The sequence below is a fragment of the Carex rostrata genome, chromosome 23 (assembly GCF_964058835.1).
Source record: "Carex rostrata chromosome 23, lpCarRost1.2, whole genome shotgun sequence".
In the NCBI taxonomy this organism is placed as follows: domain Eukaryota; kingdom Viridiplantae; phylum Streptophyta; class Magnoliopsida; order Poales; family Cyperaceae; genus Carex; species Carex rostrata.
Window position 1 is genome coordinate 5,079,330 of NC_135940.1, and position 22,990 is coordinate 5,102,319.

The 22,990-nt window shown below is 31.8% G+C and overlaps 1 protein-coding gene across 1 annotated transcript; it reads right to left on the reverse strand.

Moving 5' to 3' along the window:
• Positions 1-6,321: 6,321 nt before the first annotated feature.
• SGP1 (Ras-related small GTP-binding family protein) lies at positions 6,322-9,387 on the reverse strand. The gene is made up of 6 exons (XM_078325026.1): positions 8,787-9,387; positions 8,370-8,490; positions 7,676-7,772; positions 7,452-7,491; positions 7,274-7,357; positions 6,322-6,601 (listed from the first exon to the last, which is right to left on the reverse strand). The coding sequence occupies exons 1-6, from the start codon at positions 9,105-9,107 to the stop codon at positions 6,437-6,439; spliced, it is 828 nt and encodes a 275-aa protein (XP_078181152.1). The 5' UTR covers positions 9,108-9,387; the 3' UTR covers positions 6,322-6,436.
• Between the last annotated feature and the right edge of the window lie 13,603 nt (positions 9,388-22,990).

The following is a 22,990-nucleotide window of genomic DNA, read 5'->3' on the forward strand; positions in this document are numbered from 1 at the left end:
AAATATTCATTATTACTTGTTAATTTATCTCCAAAAGGTTAATTTTTTGGTTCTTTTAGAGGTTAGGTTATTTTCTGAGCCAATGTCTTTTGTTAGGGTTTATTTAGGGTTTAGGAATCAAATGGGTTTAGGAGTTAGGGTTTTGCATTTTGTTTAAAACTTAGGGTTTTCAACCTGAGTCAATTTCTTTTGTTGATTTACAGCTTCAACTCTTGGGTGGTGATTTAGGTTTTCTGATAGTATCGAAGTTCTTCTATATTTCATCTATCAAGGAGAGCTCCAATACTATTCGAAACCTACATCTCATCTCTGAATGTGGCACCTGAAATGACATTAAACAAAAGGTATGTTCATCTAAATTATAATAGAATATGGTAATGCTTGTTAATTTTTTCATTTGTTAACGCATGATATAGAGAACTTCAACATGATATTGGAGAAAAAGACCAATGGTGCAATATCTACAAAATGTAGTAAACCAATCATTTGTATTTTATTTTAATTTTAGAAAACTATTCAATGTTACTTATTGTATGTTCACCTACATCAATCTCCTCTCTGAATGTGGCACCCGGAATGCATTGAACAAAACACATATATGTTCATCTATATTATAACAAAATGGTAATGATTGTCAGTTTTTCTATTTGTTAATGGCTGATATGGAGAACTTCAACGTGATATTGGAGAAAAAGACCAAGGCTGCAATTAATACCTCCAAAAGATAGTAAAGCCAATCATTTGTATTTTGTTTCAATTTTTGAAAAATATTCATTGTTACTTAATAATGTATTCACTTAAATTTTGTTCCAATTTCAGCCACTAGTGGTGAATATATACGGAGATAATTCTGAGAGAGGACCATCGGATGAGGCTCCGCGATGTACCTAATGATAGACCTAAATTATATACACATTCGATCTAATTTTTATCACAAAATAACACCAAATATCTTGTATTTTGAATATAAAGTGAATATAATACACCTAGAATCAAGTTACTGCGTTTGCTTGATTTTAATTTGCCCAGTGCGGATGCACGGTTTACGATATGGCCACACTAAGTACTTAGATGGATTTCTGGACGCGCGCCAATTTTAAAAATGTATAATAAGTTATTCATCAAAATCCGTGCAGACACACAGATTTCGATGTGGCCGAAATCTGGACACCCACGAAAAACCGAGCCCAGTGCGGACGCACTGTAGCACCAGTGCGGGTGGCCTGGCCGCACTGTAGCAGAACGCATAACTGGAGCATGAACTTAAAATAGCCATAACTTTTGACTCGTAACTCCGTTTTGGGCATATGACCACTTTTTGGAAATCTAACAAGAAGATCTATAACCTGAGAATCTAAAAAAAGAAACTTGGAGTCGGATCATCCGCCTGGACCCGCAGACAGCCAGAAATACGTGTTTTTAACACGGTTTCTATTTCTGGCGCACCAAGGACGTGTTTTGACAGCCAAATGTGGACAAGGCAACCTGGAAAACAATCCAAATATAGCACCCACTAACTCCACTTCCTAACCTCTTAATTGGGCATAGCCCTTGGCTATAAAAGAGAGGGTTAATTCTCATTCAAAACATATCCATTCTCATCTCTCTCTCCCTTAGTGTATGTCAATTTCCATAAAATATAGCGATAAATCTGCGGTAATTCTGGGAGTTCCAGAAGCTTTTCTAGGAAGGAGAAGAAGGTCTAAGCAAGATTTCGGCAAGTTTGAGGTTCTTGATTCGATAAAGGGTGTAATCATTTCTTTATTTCATTTCTTCTTATTTTTGCCAAATTTTGTAATGTATATCTCCAAGAGAGAGTAGATCTCTCTCTAAGGGTCTAGGTCAATGCATGAACTTGTTTAATTTTATTTTATTCGGATATTTGTTTTTGTTATGATTGTTTTATGGGATTTGATGTTAATTTCTGTGATTTATCATTTGTGTTAATTACATAATTAGTACTTGAATTGTAGTTATCCCGTTTTGGATTCGAAAGAACCAAAATTGACTAGGATTAATATGATAGTACCAAATTATGAATGCAAATACCTTAGGTTTGGATTAGGATCTAACCAATTTGTAATCTAAGCCGGAACTACAGAAATTAAGGTTAGAAACTCGGTGAAGGACCTAACCGTGAAGCCAAACCCTAATTAGGACATCTCAAATCGAATCAGGTATTGGTATGATGGACTTAATTGTAAAGTACCAATATTTGAGGAGATGAGAGACTAACAAGAGCTTATGGTCTAGGTAGCTAGGGTAAATGACATAATCGTGAAGTCCGAATTACTTAGACACGTTATTAATTCACGAAAGTGACCCTTAATGACATATTAGATTAGAAACCTCATTAAATCATACATGAACTTAAACAAATACCGAATAGATAGAATTAGCAAGAGATTGTAGACCGAATGCCCCTAGATCTCCTTTACTTGAAAGCAAACTAATCTTTCTTTCCTTTATTTACTTTTATTGTTTAAAACTCTCTTTTCGGGTATTGAACCCAAATTTAGGATTGTTAGAACAAAATCCCCCATTTACTTTATTGTACTTTACTTTATTTACTTTTTCTGAAATTAATTGACAAAGTAAAAAACTTAGCTTTTAACCATACTCTATGTGGATCAATACCCGATAATATACTACGCGATAGGATTGTCTACTTGTAATCTGAACCAAAAGTGTATTTAGGGATAAAAGATACATCTTGTTGTACTAAAACTTTGCACTATACCTTTTTGGTATAACACCTATTTGATCAACATATTGGCCGGTCACTCATGTACTTGATGAGTTTGATGAAGCACAAAAGCTGCACGCTAGAGGGAAGGATGAAGACACTTGTAACTACTCTTGTATGATTTGAATACGATTTGCAACTTAATTTTAACTACTCTTGTATTTCCTATATAGGGGAACTTGTATATGTATCATATATATGTGTGTGTTGTTGATGTCTATGTTATTGATTATATTATATGTTTTAAAAATGGCTAGGTTAGCCCGTAATACAAGACTTAATAATAAAAGATGATAATTACATATACATCACCATCGGCTCAGATATTAATAACAGCTACAAAACTAGGATCTGCCAGCGCCAATTCAAACAAAACAGATGGTGCAAGACACTATTGCAATCAGCTATTAAAATTTATTAGACAACATCAATCACATTTGCCGTCGGTGGCGAAACGAAAACGATGGCGTTGGGTTCGCCAAACCCGATGGTCGAATGTGCGCTGCCTATGGTATATTGATTAACGCCATTGGTTTTGATCCGATAGCATATGTACATTTTCTATTGAGACAATAAACGGTTCGAAACCCAATAGCAGAACGTAATTTTAATATGTACATTTTCTATCAATTAATTAATATTCGTATCGTTTATTCAAGTATAATGGGAATAATATAACCTTTTCCATAACAGATTATTACTTAAAAATATGTATCTTGCTGATGGGATATTCACATTTTTGGAAAACGGATACAACTGTGTTATGGTGATAAGCCGTGAAATTTTCGAAAGGATATTTGGCAATTTATAGAGGCAATTTTTTGGTGTCACAACTCACAAGAAAGTAAGAAACTTCTAACCGGTTTGCGCAGCGAGTCCGAGGTGCTCAAACTGTGGTGGGGATGATTTGAGGTCCGATATAGATTCTGCCTGACCTTGTTGGGCCGAGCTGAGTACTCTTTAACGAAATTATTTGTTACTTCTTCTTGGGTCACTTGCTCAAAACGTGGATCGCGCTCCTCGCCTAAAAGTACAAGAAAACGGCCGCGCCACTCAACTGAATCATGGTGGATGGACGGAAATGCCCCTCTCGGACAAAGAAAGAGTTTCTGGGCGCGATGCTTGATTTTCTCGATGGCAGAGTATAAGTTAGGTCTTTTTTAGTATGGATGGTTTATCCTGTGAGAAAAGATCTTTGTTCACCATTTGTTCACAGAGTCTTATTTACTTCCGTTTAACTAATTTTAACGGATTCTACCTTCATTTTATAAATCAGTTCTTTTTTCTCTCAAATCTCCGCCTCTCTACTTTTTTCCTCTAGCAGCTTCTCTGTCTCTCTCTCTCTCTCTCAATCTCTTCTCTTCTACTCCGGCAGCGAGGAAAGACGGCCTCCTCTCTGACGGGTCTCTAGAGACGGCCTCCTCTCCGATGGGTCTCGCCTCCACCTCTCGCTTGATCTATCTAACACGATTGAGATAGAACCGGCGGTGACCACATCTGACCTGATTTCTCGCAACCTGCACCGACGGTATTGGTGCATATTGAAATGTTTTCATATTGTACTGTTAGTTTTGTGAAATTGTGCATTTTGCAATATATTATGAAAGTTTCTGGATGTTTGAAAATTTGAATGACATTTTTTATAAGATTTGTTATTTAAGTTACAGCATTGAATGATGAATTTTACAGGATTGGTGCAAGTGAAATGACAGATTTTTTGTGTGGTGAACAGATGATCGATGTATGTATAGATTTAGAAATTTTACAGTATACATGGTATTATTTTATGGTTTATATTTTGAAATTTTACAGTATACATGATTCTTTGCAGGTCGTAGTTTAAGCTGAAATATAACATTTTTTACATTTTATCTTACAGTATACATGGTATTATTTTATGGTTTAGATTTAGAAATTTTACAGTATACAAGATTCAATTGAAAATTTACAGTATTATTTGAAAATTTTACAATATACAAGATTCAATTTTACAGTATACAAGATTCAATTGAAAATTTTACTGTATACAAGATTCAATTTTACAGTATACAAGATTCAACCCAGTGCAGACGCTAATAACTAACTCTAACTGCCAATAACCGCTAATAACCGCTAATAACTAACTCTAACTGCCAATAACCGCTAATAACCGCTAATAACTAACTCTAACTGTCAATAACTTCATATAACTGCAATTTTCGAAAGTACAGTTTGAAAGTACATTTCTTTTCTCGTTGCAATATTTTTCTAACTATCATGGGACCACTTCAAATAGTTGCTCGATGTTTTGTGATTAACTGATATATTTTATGTGATATATTGTATAATTATACAGCATGTGGAAGTAATTTTACAGTATTCGCGCAAGTCAAAGCTGTGGACAAATGGTGGACAAAAGGCTGTGGACAATTAGACGCTTCCTTTATGAGAAAAGGTTTCTGTCCACTAGGTTTTGTCCACCATTTGTCCACAACCTTATCCACTTCCATCTAACTGTCTTTTTACAGTATACAAGATTCAATTGAAAATTTACAGTATTATTTGAAAATTTTACAGTATACAAGATTCAATTTTACAGTATATATTTTACAGTATGCAAGATTCAATTGAAAATTATACTGTATAGAAGATTCAATATTACAGTTCTGCTGATTCAATTTTACAGTATACAAGATGTAAATTTTACTGCGTAGAAGATTCAATTTTACAGTATACAAGATTCAATTTTACATTATACAAGATTCAATTTTACAGTATACAAGATTCAACCCAGTGCGGACGCTAATAATTAATTCTAACTGCCAATAACCGCTAATAACTAACTCTAACTGCCAATAACTTCCTATAACTGTAATTTCCGAAAGTACATTTATTTTATCCTGTTGTGCAAGTTGCAATATTTTTCTAACTATCATGGGACCACTTCAAATAGTTGCTGGATATTTTGTAATTAACTGATATATTTTATGTGATATATTATTTAATTATACAGCATGTAGAAGTAATTTTACAGTATTCGCGCAAGTCAAAGCTGTGGACAAATGGTGGACAAAAAGCTGTGGACAATTAGATGCTTCCATATTTTATTTGCTTTAATGTAGTTTTTTGGACTCGTTTTTTTGTGTCATTATTTGTGTAGTTGCCTATCGATCATCGATGAATTAGTTTTGTGGCGTGTTTCTCCGTTATGATTTTGTGGAAAAAGAATGAATCATGCTCTATAGAAATTGAAATTGATGCAATCAACATTTTACTTTGAGATCGTTTATTCTCGTGATTGACGGGAGTGCATAGTTAAATAAATCCGTACGTGCTTCGTACTAGAAATTAGAGTTTTTGTTAATTATGATTCCCGAAGATTTCCATGCATAAATATGAGAATAAAATTGTTAATATGAACATAATAACTGGTGTTATACCTTTAAAAAGCAAATAGTAATAATATATTTACTCTCTTTTTTTCATTTTAATTCCCTTTAACATAATCTACAATATTTTTTCCACCTCCATTAGGATCAACCAGTTAGCAATATTAATTTCTCTGCTGCTGATCGAGGGGAATTAGAAATTCAGAATGCATGGAATGAAAACTGAGACTTAATATTTACAACCATGCATGCATTACAGGAGAAGTACTCCTCTATGAAACCAGAGCAGAAAAAAGAAATTGAAATGAAAACAGTAAGTAGCTTAGAAGTCTATAATAGGCTCTCCAACGTTCAAGTTTCTCTTTATGGTTGATGGCAAGTTGAAACACCTCGCCATGATAAACTTGAATATCTTGTTCACATTTATATTGTGTGTTGCGCTTGAAAAAAATAAAGCCGCTTTCATCGCTCTTGCGTATGTTCTGGCCTGTCAGGTAACAGAAATTAAGCCCAAATATGAGTAATTAATGCTACATGAAATAAGAATAATAACATTTACTCTCTAATGATAAAGTTATGAAGCATGATTGTTTATGCAGAGAATAGTGTTTGAGAATCATACTGTGTCCAATCTAAGTATCATTGATTACATATGTTTGATTTGAATTAGACACACATATATATACACACACCAATATTGACAAACATCACCTCTCTCTTGAGGTACAATTCCTCAAAGGAGTACAAAGGAATGTTATTATATTGGATCATAGGCCCACCATGGGACCCTTTTATCACTAATTAATTTTTATAATGGAAGGGCTTAATTGTGCAACTAGTGGCAGTCTTGATCTTTAAGAGACCCGTATTTATAGATGACAACTAGATTTACACTTCCTTATATTAAAAGCTTTTTAAACTTTTGTCTGGTGAGCTCATCTGTATAAAGTGCACATGCACCCTTGATTACTATTTTTATTTCATGTATTTGATTTCCATCTCTAAGCAAAGTTAATGCACTACTATTGTGACATAATGCAACCCCACAAATTATAAAATATCTCAGTATAGTCATATCAGAAAGACAGAAACTTTCAGCAACACCATGGTGACAATTATAAACAGAGTATCAAAACTATACTCTTAAAATAAGAAATACCTCAGTTGTAATGGTCCATTGCATATCAAGAGGAAGCTGGGAAAAATCGTCAAATTTCAACCCAATCAAGATTGGAATAGCTGTCTGCGAGTAAATAAAAAAAAGTCTGTTGAAAATGCTCTTTTATGTACTTTGTAAATGTGTATAAAAGAAAATAAAATAAAAGACTGTAATATACCTTGTTCCATTTTCTTGCTCTAATGTACCAGTCTTTAACACTGAATGAGAAAAAAGGAAAGGAAAAAACCAAACAATAATTTTAAATTTATATTAAAATGCACAATAATAGTCATAATCAGTCATATTTTTCAGAATTTCAGAGTTAACATTTCCAATGGTCTATAAAGATTAAGATTTATGAAAAATAATGAGAAGTCAGACTGAATTGAATATATTTCATACTTGCTCAAGGTGCAACGACTGGTGAGATCAAACATGTAAAGAATAGCCACCGCATCTTTGCAAGCCAGGGGAACATGATCAACGCAATCTTTATCACCTTCATAAATCCACAAAAAGTTTTTCAACTAACATCTATGTCTTATAAACTAGTAAGAAAGGAATATCCCAGAAAATTTCATGATTGGTGCAACAAAAACAATAGGAAAGAGTACCATGCACACCCCTACAAAAAAATAATTTATTGGAGGTTTGGAGGGGAGTAATTTCCCTGCTTTGTAGGGAATATCTTTTTTATGCTTTGAAAAGCTACAGCTTATGTTTTGCTTTCCTTCCAGTTGGTCTGAATTAATACTATAGATTAGGAAATTATACATATTTCTCCTGTAAAATGTCAAAATATGACATATGCCCATACCAATTAAGAAACGTCACCTAAACCATAGCTAGAAGCTATGTAAATTTTTTACTTAATTACTCCTAATCTCTTCCACATTTTCTTTAAAAGATAACCAAAGTTGTCAGGATAATCTTAAGAGTACTTAATTTGGCGAATAAAGTACTTAATTTGGATGCATGAGTGGCCTTGCATATAGCATTTGTGATATTTTCAAAGGTCAATTAAATATAAAAATATATAGTCCTAGAAGCAATCTAATTGAATTAGAAGTGGTGAAAATGAAAGATGTATAGATACCTGCTACATCCCAAATGGTGAGAGCAATTGTGGCACCTCTGACCATTAAAACCTTATCCATCAAATTCAGACCTCTCATCTCCATCCCTTTCTTCTCTTCTTCTTCTCCCACATACTTTATCTGCAATTTTCATTTCACAAAGTAATGTAAAAGCATGTGCAATTAATTAATCAATACTGGTGCAAGTTGTTTCACTGGTACCGGCCATCTCCAGAATGGCATTTATATGCGAATTTTTTACTTTTAAGCTAACCAAAAATTAGAAAGGGGCAAAAAAGACCACCTAAAGGACGCAGATATCAAACGGGAACAATAAAAAAGAAATACGAATGAAGCAAAAATTAGATAGAACTGTCATGCAAATATTCCCAACAACAAGAATATTGTACCAGTAATTGGTACCAACATGCACATACCATGAAACTTGTCTTCCCAACATGGCAATCACCAAGAAGGCTAACTTTCAAGGAGACCATTTCATCACTCGATGCGTCGGTATTCATGCAACCGGGAAGTGCATTAATGTCAGCATGCAAATTAGCTGATGAGATGCCAGCAGCTCGGGCTTCTGATACCTCAACCAGAAGCCGTCTGTACCTTGCACCACAGGAGCATGCACAGATGCGGCTCCAGAGAACCCTGAAAAACCGCTTGTAGATGGAGAGGCTGACATGCCGAGCCCACCTGAGGAGCTGGATTCGCAACGAGAATTCCCGGTCTACTAGTTGGTGCTTCATCTTGATTCTTGGTTTAGTAGTACTGATCTAATTGAGTGCAGAGAGGAGATGTTCGACTTATTGCATGCTTCTCCCATATGGGGTTTAGAGAACAAACTATTGCTAGAGAGAGAGAGAGAGAGAGAGAGAGAGAGAGAAGAGAGAGAGGGAGAGAGGTGAACAAATTAGTTTGGAACACTGGAACTATCTCTCAACTATAATATGATTAGTGCATGCTGCGCTCAAATCGTATTTACTGTACTTAATTTTTGCTGGTATACTTTCTGTTTCTTTTCTAAGAAATTGAAGACAGGCCCCTCCAAGTCCGAGATATAATATTTCGTAAGAAAGGAGAGCAGGAAATTACGCCGTTTTACTCCGTCAAGAAAACACACAATACTATTTTATCCTATAACTTAATTGTACAAGTGAAATTTATCAATAAACCAGTCTATTGTATTTCATTTTTTATTTTTGAAACAATTATGTTCACTTCTAAGGCCACTAACAGCAGAACAGTAAATTTAGGAATCAGCTAGCTAGCTATTTATAAGATAATAAAAGATTCTGTCAGAATATATAGTGGAATCACTTATGTTGCATGTGATTTGCCAACTATTTATCATCTGTTCTTGTTATTTGCTAAAGCTCCTCAACAGTACAACAAATTTTATTATTCAAAAAAATAAATAGGACGGTAATTTTGGTGTGAAACAGTGAAAGCAGGAGGTGTCCTTTTATATGCAAATAAGATAAATACAAGGGCACAGAAAAATGTTTCATTTATTAAGTATAAACTTTGTTTGAATCCGGAAATTCAATAAAGATGCCAAGTGGCTTTTTTTTTTTTTTTTTTTTTCCGAGGAGTCCATCCCATTCCCAACGTTTGTTGAAGCATAGGGCGCTAACGACCGGACGGTGGCGAGATAGAGACTGCGCATAGACTGGGGTCAGATCTCCTGTGGCAATACTGCATGTTTGTTTTCATGCATTCGCATTTATACAATTTCCAGGCATGATTTTTGGTATATTGAGGTGTTTACTTCTAGTGGATGGACAAAATTTCCACAGGAGAAGGTAATATATTATGCACAATATTTTGTGGTATGTATTATATTTACATCATACAATTTTTATTACTAATGATATTTTTGAAAGTTCTCTTCTTAATCGATGGCAAGTACATCTATCTAGTGGCGGAGCCACCATATAACAGGGATAAGCAATTGTCTACTTCTGAAATTTTAAAATTGGATATGAAGTAGTATAAATATATTAGCCTGTCTACTCCTGAAAATTAGATTACCTAATCATGTTATTTGACAATTCAATATTGCAATCCAATCGAATGAATTAAATTGCAAATTACGACTGATAATTGACTAAAATTGTTGAGTGTTAATGTTTTTTTTTATTTATGTTTAAATCTGATTTAGAATTTGGTGAGATTGATTAAAATAATTCAAGTATATAAGTTAATTGTGTCCACTGACCTGGTAATCTTGTAACCCAAAACTTTTTGTCCATTCCTTACTCAAATTCTGGCTATGCCACTGCATCTATCTGCATTAATAATAGTAAAAAGGTATAATTTTAAAATTAGGTATACGAATTTGTAAATAACTTTGCTCCAATAATTGAAAGTTTGAAACAACTATTGTTACAAATATCAGCCACGCAGATGACCAAGCGTCAAGCGACACAGAAGAAACAGACAGTAGAAAAATAGTGGTTGACCCGTTATTCAAGTCTTTTACGTTTTGAAGCCCTTTGCATCCCTCTTTCTACGTGAATACTTATGTGGCGGGTCATACTAGCTGTATATTATTACTCGTCAATTAAATCATTACATAATTAACACACATTACTATTGCAGGGTTTTGGTTTGATGAGGATATTTTTGCATGCGTGAGTCAATTTCGCCGGCTTCTTCTCTCAAGGTCGCTCTCGGTGGCATTTGTGCGGTTCAAATAAGTTGTCACTTCTATGCGCCTAAATAAAAAAAATATATATATTTACTGTTATTTTACCTGTACACCCTCAAAACTTCCAATATGATTAACTTTAGAATTAAGAGAAAAGCAGTGCTGGTGCCCCAGTTCAAAAGTGATCGCCGGTATGCCGGTACATGATGTTTAATTTAACATATATAATTTCTTCCTCTGTTGTTTTACAAATATCTGTCAATTTTGACCATAATGAAATTTGTCAATATATTTTTTTACCGTAATTTTCACTTTCCGTTATGACTTTTTTTAATTAAAGAATTCCAGTACACTAAGTATATTTTAGATACTATTTAGAAGAATTGAACGTGTGTTTTTTCAAAGAGAGAAGATAATTCGTGGCACTGTACTAAGCTTACGGTTCAGTTCGTTATAACTTAATGGACATATTTATTTATCTCAGCAATAAGCAAATCATTTTCACATTTTTTGTCAAACGAATATTTTTAGACGTCAATTCAACATCTAATTTCTTCATGGGAGTATTAACTTAATTGTGTATACAGAAACTCCTTTTGTTGTTATCTGGTTTTGGTATCACTAACAACCATTTTATAGGTAGCCCTCTGATGGTGCCTAAAGCTGGTGTGGTTTCTATAGGTGTAAGAAATCTAAAACTTTACTCAATAATTAAACCGATCAAATACAAACAATGAAAATTATTGAAGTAGGTTGGTCAGGCAAATCAACTGATAGGAACAGATCAAGTTACAAAAGATTATTTGGTTACAAAAAAAAGGTAACACTTGGACATTAATATTTAGCCCCCTTTATTCTGGCATCTTTCTGGATTAAGCAAAATCAAAATAAATTATGCATAAAGTTGTCGTACTTCAAAGGAACGCATTTTTTTCTTTTCTTAAAAATGGAATTCATGAATAAATATGTGCTATAAATTACATTTGAACTTTTTAAGCAATGTTATCAGAATCGGACTGGATATCGAACCGCTAAGCTTCGGTTCAATGGTTCACTGGTCGGACCAGTGGTTCAATCGGTTAAATTGTTGGTTTTTTAAAATATATGTAACTTATTATCTGAAAGCCAAACTGGTTATATACAATGAGAATATGTATTTGGTTCAATAGAACATGCAATTATAACAAACTTTAATAAAGAGTACATGTTAAAAATCATAGAGAAAATAGAAAAGCAATAACATAATAGAAGTCCAACATCTGGTTATCTGATATATTTGACAGTTGGCACATAATATGTCGCAAATAGCCTCATAACACAAAATAAAATGTTTAATACTTTTAAAAGCTACGACAATTAACTAACAACAAAATTAAAATGCTAAAACTTAGAAATCTAAAACTAAGTAAAATGCCACCTAGTAACTGAAATATCATGATATGTATATCATGGTTAGGATCTGCATGTCCTAGGTGCTGAGAAGGCAAGTGGTGAGGCTTTTGCTGAAGGATCCAGCAGAGGGTTCAAGAAGTGGTGCTGTGGCAGGTGAAGCAAATGAAAGTGGAGTTCCTTCGCACAAGAATAATATGGAGATTAAGATGTCAAAAAAGATCTCAGTAAACAAGGTTCTAGGCACTGTGAGAGATCTGCTAGGTACAAGCTTGCTTGAGAGGCTGGCAGTGGAATACAAATTCCCAAATGGAAGGGTATGCCAATTTTGTTTTAATTTGACATGCTAGTTTAATGTCTTTTGCTTATTGTTCTTTCTTGGATTATCATGTAACATTTTACCAGTGTATAGTTCTTTCATCAGAGTAGCAGACCAGTTTGGTACTAATTTAATTTAGCCTTTGTTTGCTAGGCCCTTTGGATACAACATAAACTCAACTGGTACCTATGAGGTATGGTTAGTGCCTGTATGTTATTGCATAGTTCTTACTAGTATGGTATTGCTCCAGCTCACGTCTTGTTTGTAAAGTAGAGTTTGGAAAATAAAGAATATAAAAGCCTTAATTGTTGGTAAATTGTCTTAATCTGATTCCAGGTCATTGTTGTCCAATAATAAGAAAAATGTCTTCACATAAATCTTTAGAATAAGCAATGTGTTCATATAAGGGCCTTGTTGTCCATATCTTTCAAAAAATTATAGCTCTTTATCCCTTTTGAATGTCTTTCTAAAATTTACACATTACATAGATTATGGTTAGAAGTATTTTTCTATGATTTTTACATAATTTTTGAATTAACAAATTGAGAGAAACGAATAAAATAACTTGGATCTGGAAAATAAATAGAAAGAGTCAACCGAGAGTTGACCAGATTCGAAAAATATAATTTTAATTCAAATAAAAGTTTATAAATTAACAAACACTTGTGTTCATCTTCTCTACATACTTTGAAGCACTGACATTGCATAATATTAATTTAAAGTTTAAGAAATTGATGAATATTGAGTAATTTTGTTCATTTCTTCTATGTAAAAAACTAAAGAAAAAAAAATGAGATTCTTGTCTCTTGTGATTTGACACTTGAAATGAATTATGTTAAACTTAGATATACTGGACAGACCTATAACCATGGAATCATATTAAGGCAATTTAGCAAGAATTTACCTTCAACATTCAAATTTCTTGTATTATCTGTCAACATTCAAATTTCTTGTCCATAATCTGATTAACATAATTTAGCAAGAAATAGTGTTTTCGGAGAATTTACCTTCAACATTCAAATTTCTTGTCCATACAAGAATTTACCTGCAGTAAAATAATTTCTTGTATTATCTGTCACTATGTGCACGGCATTATCTGTCACAACATTTGAGCCAAGCCGAATCTATTTTGCCTCTTGTAGCTGTTTTCGGAGAAGGAGGTGCGGCATGCCCATTTGCTTTAATATTAATTGCCGACATAGTTTCTATATAACAATAATGATTAGTTCTTAAAAATATATGAAATTGCAAAAATTGAGGTTTCATGGGATATATGAATGCGATTCACATAATAAGTTTGAAATCATGCTTTCTGAAGTTTACAATTAAGAGGTTAGTACGTTGTAGTTACAAATTTGATTTTACTGTAATATATTTCTAAGTTAAAATATTAGTTCTTAAAAATATATGAAATTGCAAAAATTGAGGTTTCATGGGATATATGAATGTGATTCACATAATAAGTTTGAAACCATACTTTCTGAAGTTTACAATTAAGACGTTAGTACGTTGTAGTTACAAATTTGATTTTACTGTAATATATTTCTAAGTTAAAAAGCAAGAAGTAGAAATATAAAAAAATCTTGCCAACTTGGTGCATTTGTTGTAGATCAGACAATCTGATAAAATATATGTTTTTCTTTCCTCTATTTACCAGTACTAAACTCTCTTCCAGTGGAATTAATCACAAGTTTAGTGATGCTTACTACCTTACTGATATGTCATCAAAAATTGTTAAGTCATGCTTACTATCAGTACAATTTTTTGCTCGCAAGTATTTGATTGAGAGAGAAATATGTATAGATTTATTACCAGACACTTAGACACAATCATTGACAACTCCACAACTCTCATCCAATTCTTATTTTGGTTTGAGCATTTAATCGAACACCTTAAATGCATGCATCTATTCAATACAATCAATTCTAGCTTTTCAAGTGCATGTTTTGCAAATTCGATTTTAATGATTAAAAGAGATTACTTACAGTATTTGATGCAGGTCCGTTAGTGATTTCGTTTCAACCCTACCCTTTGGAATGAGATTGAACATATGTACAATACACAACGATATTTATAAGAAGATTGAAGAAGAATGGTGAACTAATTTCTAATTTCCTTCCACTTCAGTGTAGGGAGAAATGGCAAGACCTGGGGAATTCGAAAAATTAGAAGATATGTGAAATCAGATTACAACAAGAGCAAGATATGTAAGAGCAAGATATGTATGTGAAATATGATTTGAACTGCGGTTTTGCACGGTTTTATCCAGTGAATTTTCAATACGAACCGGTCGGTAAAATCGTTTTTCCCGATATAGTAGCTGAAGCAATAATAGAGAAGAACCAAACCGGACAGATGACTGGTTCCGATTTTTTCTAGTCGAACCAACCGGTCCGGTCCGGTTCTGATAACACTGTTTTTAAGTGTTTGTACACTATTGTATTTCTTCTTTTATGCAACTACTTTTTTTTTAAAAGTTACTTTCTAGCTTATAATTTTGGAGAGGGAGCGCTACTTGAAAACAAGTTGTCATCTAATCCTAACAATTAAGCATAAGGAATCATCAAATCTAATATCGTAGGAACGATTTATGCAATGCATATAATTTAACTAGCTATAGAAAATTATGAAACTTAATGCATATTTTATAAGTAATCAAATTGTTTTAAATATTTTAATGATCTTAAATTCACGATTCTTGATATACTTCGAAGAATGAATGCTTATATTGTATGAAAGTTAATAAAAAAAAATTTAATGTGTATCCAATACCATAACACAATTGTAATTTGTAAACTATTTTTTTAATTTTGAACTTTATTTATATTAATTTGAGAAATATTAAAAACTATCTTGATATTTTTTTAGAGTCATGTAACCGCACACTTTTACTTGCACTTTTAGATGTGTTTTGTACTTTTCTTAAAAATATTTTAACATTAGTATAAAAGTGTTTAAATTTATCTTACTCTAAATAAAAAAAAAATGAAAGTTGTATTTTTTTTTTCTTATTCGATAAACTGTTTGATTTGGATTTTTTTTATAAATATTCAGAAAAAAAAAATGATAACTACTTGTATTAATACGCAATTCATGAAAATATAAGTAACTTGTTAATATTTTTAGAATACAAATCAGAGAGAATAAGTAGGTGACTCTGTTTTGGTCAATGCTGTCGTTTATGATTGATAAGTTTACAATTTTGTTTTTTCATCTTTTATTAACGTTAGATCCTTCTATTTTCAAAAGACTCGAATGCAACAACTCTTCCAATTGAAATTTGCCCACTTCTTCTACTTGGGAAGAATTAATTAATTAATTACCTTTTAAAATTTCTCTTTTCTTCTCTTTTCTTTTCTTCTACTTGGGAACAAATTCTCTTGTGGAACCTCGTTCTTTTTTGTTTTTTTTAAAAGAAAATCATTAAAATCAAAATTTAATTGAAATAATTACCACAATGATTTTTATTTTATATTTGATTTCTATAATTATTTTACTCATTATTTTGACCTAATAAAACTGTTATAACTTCATAAGAAATAATAATGTTTATGATTTGAACACCATGAATAGACTGCCCCTACCTCTCATGCATAAATATCTTCTAAAAATTCATTTGTAATTGGAAATGAGACACATAATTAATCCAATACCATAACACGAGTTTTCATTATTATTTCCTAATAATGAAAACTTGAAGTTTAGAATAGCACAAATAAAAAATAAATATTAATGAACCATACTAATTGATCATAATCAAAATCAATAGGGAAATACAAAATAATAATGATAATTTCTATAGCTGAGCAAATTAAATTTCAAAAAAAAAAAAAAAAAAACTTCGGCCAAAACTGCCTCAGCAATGAAGGTAAATTAAATTGAGCTGAGATTTAATCTGAATCAGAGGTAAACAAATTAAATTTCTGAGGTAGGCAAGATCTATTATAAAACTAGGTCCAATTTTTTTTTTTCTATATGTTACTGATATGACCGTAGATTCTTAAACTTCTGCCTACCTACTAATAAATAGTTTATATGTTACGACTTTCATGAAAGTGGGAGCAATCTTTTATTCAAAATAAAATCAACAATGAATTAATATATATCTATGATTTGCATAATATATAGCTGCGTAAATGGACATTGGTATATGTACCGTCAAGCGGAGAATACAAAAAACCTTGACGCTAATAACTAGCTTAGTTGCAGGATTTACAATTTATAAGGGGATTTTTTTTTTTTCAATTATATCAATAGGCCCCAAAACTAATAATATAAGTTAAACAGAGATGCAACGTGACACTTTGGCAAACGAGCTTCTCCCTACACACAACAAGTAAGCCCAGCTGCTTAGATTAATTAGAAGCTTCTCTTTCACATAATTGCCACAGTAGTGCTGGCACGCGCTGCTTTCCCTAATTGTGTGACACAACTTTTTTTCTATTTCATAATTTCAAAAAGAGGAGGGTTGAAATGCCTCTATATTTAAAATTTTTAATAACTCAAAGTTTAAAACTTAAACATTAAAATAAAATTGTTAGATGTGATCTATGTTTTTTCTCTATGTGTCCATAAAAAATTATTACATTTTGCTTTTATATGAATCAAAGGTTTAAATAGTGTTTATCGCGTCATAGCAGGCTGGTTAAAAAATCAGCGCTATCCCCAAATAGTGCCGCTATAGCACGGAATAACGCGCTATAGCGCTAATAGCGCCATAGCTTTTATGGTCTGAAAACGCTATAGTGGCGCTGCCACTATAATGCTGATAGCGCCATAGCTTTTATGGTATGAAAACGCCATAATGGCGCTGCCGCTATAGCGCGCTATTTAGAACCTTGATATGAATCAATAAGTTGAAAAATCAACGTCTAAAAATTATCCACATTAGTATACATTTTTACAAGCTCAAGATGACAACCAAAACAAAGTTGAAATGCCAAAAAAATTTTATAAGTGCATAGATAAAATGATGTAGTTCATATCTAACGGTTTTATTTTGAATTTTCAAATTTAAATTTTGAGTTATTTAAGTTTTTAAAAATGAAGACATGATGGAGGCACAAAAAATAGAGACATTTGAATCCTCCTCTTTGAAAAATGAGAATTTAAAAAGCTTAATCTAAGTTAGAACATTATCTTGCAAATTGAAAACAGAGTTTGAAGCCATTGTACCAACTTTAATTCCATGTCTAAAAGTTATTTCAAATGTCTAATATGATAGTTAATATATTATTCTAGAGGCGTAAAATCGATACTTAATTTCAGCATTGGAAATGATAATTTGAGAACTTTGAACCAAATCACATGCTAAAAAGGTATTTAAAAATCTGACCCTACTTTTTTTCATTTTAACTTTACCGAATTTAAAAAAAAATGTGCATTAAAGGTTCATCTAGTAATTGCATTTGCAAAAAATAAACTTCCAACCATATTAGACTAAATTTAATTAGTTAAGACCCTCTCTTTTTTTACGTAAACTAATTAACTTATTAAAATGGTCATTGCATTCCACTAAATTTAGTTTGGAATTTTTTTTTCATTCAGCTTAAGGAAAGGCATCTCATCACTGTTGTATGATGAAATTTGGAAAACTAATTAACTTTTGCTGGTCTTGATTAATCAAATCCAAATCATTAACAAGTATCTTGTGACATTTTATAGTCAATTAACAAACTCAACAAAAGCTAGCAAAAGTTGAAGGTTGTTGCAATCATAACTATAAATCAAGGACCCAACTAAATGAGCATACATAGATCCCTACTAATTAAAAGTTTAAAACATTCGTAAGCTCTCAATTTTGAATTAATACTGGAGATGTCCCTTACTCTTTAAATATATAAATGTCAGTTGACAATTTTTATCATATGAATTGAATATATGAAGTGGATTAGTTTCTGATAAATTTGTTCAAATTTATCATATACTCCATTAATTTAAGAAGACACATGGTTGTATTTTGATATTAATTGCACAATCTGAAACAATTTTTGTCTAGAATTAACACAACGACCTCTCCATTAAGTAGGAATTGGAGAGGAAACAACTTTATGTGGTTATGTGGTTACGAGACACTAGCTGCTAGCCTTAATGATATATTAATATTTGATGTGATCAACTAACTTATCAATCCAAACTATAGAGGCACTTTAATTATAATTAAGACATGGTAACTGTATTATTAATATTTAATGACATTTGCATTGAAACCCGTGTGCAGGATTATTAGTTTTATTTTTTTAATTAAAAGCCCTTGGGCTAGGGGTGTCAACAGTACAATACGGGTTTGGTGGAGATATTTTCATACCCGTACCCGTTATGATAACAATTTTTTTTTTATCCTTATCTGTTTTTTCGAATAAGGTATACGGGTTGGGTAAACATATAAAAAAGTGTCATTGACATTTTGATTTGTCTTTTCGATAAAATATTTTTCAAAATAAGAAAAAAAATAATGAATACAACTAATTTGTATTATGAAAATTTGATAAAATACAAAATTTTATTGTATTATGTATCATCTTCATACAAATATATATTTATATATATAATTTTACTTTTTAAATTATTTTATACGAAAACATGTAAGATAATGAAAAAAAATCGTTACTCTTATTCGTGTCCGATAAGCTAACGAAAAAAAAAATTATCTTTATCCGTGTTGGATAAACGGATAAAAAGGTACCATTGACACCCCTACCTTGGACACTGCAGGGCTATTAGTTGCATTAATATAATATCCATCAGAAAAGAAAAAAAAACATTAATTGTATAAAGGCCCTTCAACCGTGGTATGTAAAATTAGGGTCAAATTGGTTATTGTGTAAAAAAAGGGGGAGAGATGAGTAAAGTATAAAAGGTTTCTCTTTTGAAATTAAGAGGGAAAGATAAAACTGTTCTTTAAATTAATCTTATCATGATTTGGGGTAAAACAGAGTAAGTTTTAAAATTTGATGCACTAATTACGTGGTTAGTTCTTAACTAAGAAATTATATAGCATATGAGATTGCATGATTGATTCAATTAGCAGCGGTTCTGATTTCTTTGCCAAGATAAGATAAGAGAAATATATAGTTTTGTCTAGGAGCACTTAAAACCAACCAGCTGTTGTGAAATTATTCACCTACAATTGACTTGTTTGTTTGGTAGACAATTTCATAGAAATTTTGATGCTTATTGCTTCACTCAAACTATTGCAATCTGCAATCAAATCTACATACATATAGATGCTTCTAGGTTCATGTATAGGATTGGAATCTTAAACAACTATATGTTATGCTTAAAAAAGAGTCACACAATAGAAATTAAACACAACATGATGTAATTATAGTGAAAATTTAATGATTCGAAAAAAAATTGGCTAAATAAAAAAATTATGATTCGAAAATAATTCAGAATTATATATTGAGATTAAAAAAAAATTCCACAAGAGAGCAAAAATAATTGCAAAAAAAATGTGAATAATTTGTAAAATTCGCAAATTATTTAGAAAAGGTTAAAAAAATCAAATAATACACGGATTGAATCGCCAATAGCTCAAATCCAAATTATTCGCAAATCTTGTTACTATGGTTATAACTAGCACTACTCGCAAATCTTGTTACCCTAGGAGATACGTTTGGATGAAATAAGGAATAGAGTAAGAATGGAGCTAAACTTAAATTTGAAAATAGTAGCTAATTCAAATTTTGGTTGAATTAGTAGAATAGTGAACTAACCTATATAAGACAAACCAAGAATAGTGGGTTAGTGTTATTTTTGCTCTATCTAAACATCGAATAGCTCAAAAAAATAGTGCTATTTTTGCTCCATTTAAACATCAAATAGCTCAAAAAAAATAGTGATATTTTTAAATTAGTACTATTCTTGCTCCATCCAAACACACCAGGCACACAAAGAGATGATATTCTCACTACAGAAATTCAGTTAACCAGTCCAATCTGCTAATTACAATATAAAATATTCAAATTGTTTAGGTTACTCCTATTCCTATAATATTCTATCTGTAGATCTGAAAAATAATTGACCGTCAAAACTATGCAATGTTAACTGAATATTGAATCATGTAGTGGATCAATTCAATTTACAGGATGACCCGCTACATAAATAGTTACACAATAATTCTGAAGGGATTCTGACACCCTTTTAATGAGCCTGCAGGCTGCAGCTAATCAAAGAATAAATAATTTTACCTTTTGAGTGAATGTGAACTTTAATGGGGTCGGTTCGTATTTTAATCTTTATTAGTCACTTCTCTCTGTGAAGATCACCGACAGATTCTTTTTGTGGGGCCATTATGAGATTAATTTCTCTTTTTATTTGTTAAACTTGGATCCAAAATGATAAATAATCTTAAATGTTGATCCTTTTTTGCTTTCTCTATTTCCTTTGACAGCTTGGTGTTCCAGGAATCCTACTTAGATTGTTTTAGTTTATTTGATAATTTCTGTCGTACTAATATTTTGTTTAATGCACGGAAGCATTAATTTATTTTTTATTTTTAATTTTTTTTGGGGGCTGAAACTATGACCGTAAACTCTGTATTATTTTGTAATAGTTCACACTAGGATTATTACGTACTATGAACTCTCATTGGAGGCTATTCCTCCTTTTAATACTCTCTTAATTTTTTATGGTGTTATTAGTGGATTTGCCTTTTCTTTCTCTCTCTCTTTTTTTTCTATACTTCATTGTATTTAGTTATTTACATTTTTTCATAGACGCCACTGATAAATTTCAGTGTCTTGTAGAAGACAGAAGAAAACGAAATTTTGAAATCGAAAGAATTGACCCCAATTACAGAGAAGAACAAAAATTTGTGTCATTTCACTCTGATAGCAATCCCAAAAGAGGAGGGTTGAAATTCCTCTATTTTTAAAATATTAAAACTCAAAATTTAAACTATAAACGTCAAAATAAAACCGTTAGATGTAATCTATATGATTTTCACTATGTGCTCATAAAAATATTATCATTTTTTTTTTTGTGGATCAATAAGTTGAAAAATGAATATCTAGAAATTATTTATATCAGTACATTTTTACAATCTCTTGATGACAAATACAACAAAGTTGAAATATTATATTTTTTTACACATGCATAGATAAAATAATGTAGATCATATCTAATAATTTTATTTTGACTTTTAAAATTTAAATTTTGAATTATTAAAGTTTTTAAAAACTAAAGATATAATAGAGACACAAAAAATAGACATTTGAACGCTCCTCATTCCAAAATATTTCTTTTTTCCATGTCTGTTTCAGGAACGCAAGAAAACAGGTAAAGATTTAAATAAAAGATTTAAAAAGCATTTATCGCGTCATAGCGGAATGGCTAAAAAAACAGCGCTATGTCCAAATAGCGTCGCTATAGCGCGAAATAACACGCTATAGCACCGATAACGTTATAGTTTTTATGGTCCGAAAACGCTATAGTGCGCTACTTAGAACCTTATTTTAAACAGAACAGTTTTGTAATATATGCCATACGAATTATAGAATTAATACTGCGCTGCATATGATTCATGTGCTGCCTGAAGCCAAAACTACTCTGTTAAAATCGTTACCTCGAGGAAACACTAATTTCTTGTTGGACTTCATTCAAATGGGCCTCTTCTTTCCCATTAAATGCACTTCAATTAGCTTTAAACTTTTCTACTTATCAGTTATCACTAGAATTTCTACTTGGTTTTTTTTTTTCAAGAAAACCCACTTAAAGTTCACACTCAAATGCCCTTTGTTTCTTTGTGACAGTGAACTAATGGGCCAACAGTCGTCGTTATCCAAAATTGAGGGTTGAGGCCGGGGTACCGTAGTTACATTTCAACCTTTCAATGGGAATCAAACGGTTCACATTACAACTTGAGTTTCTAGGAAAAAACTTCCATAGTTCATGTAAACTGTCTGATTGCGATCAAACGACTGACGTGCAAATAGGAGGTTATTGCTTGGTCCAGCATGGCTCGCTTAATTATTTGGATGGTACTGATCTACGTCTCTCAACGAATATGCGTGATCAAATTCTAGGATTTGGATTGCAAGTTTAATCAAAAGTTGTGTGCCTTCAAACTTGAACTCCAAACGAACAAGAATTTTTTTTTAATGGAAATATCAGTTAAGACAACCTAATAAATGAGAGTTAGGCTTGGTCAAGCCTAATTTTTAGTTGATAAAAATTTATGCAACCAGTGTGTTGACCTGATAATATTTGAAATAACGAGATGGCCTATATACAAGTCTTGAGTTGGAAATATGTAATTGTCAATGTGG

Excerpts from the sequence above, each read along its gene's own strand:
- SGP1 (XM_078325026.1), bottom strand. The coding sequence starts at position 9,107 with ATGAAGCACCAACTAGTAGACCGGGAATTCTCGTTGCGAATCCAGCTC. Across the intron at positions 8,491-8,786 it reads TTGGGAAGACAAGTTTCATG|ATAAAGTATGTGGGAGAAGA; the intron begins GTATGTGCATGT and ends TGAAAATTGCAG. Across the intron at positions 7,773-8,369 it reads CACCATTTGGGATGTAGCAG|GTGATAAAGATTGCGTTGAT; the intron begins GTATCTATACAT and ends GGATTTATGAAG.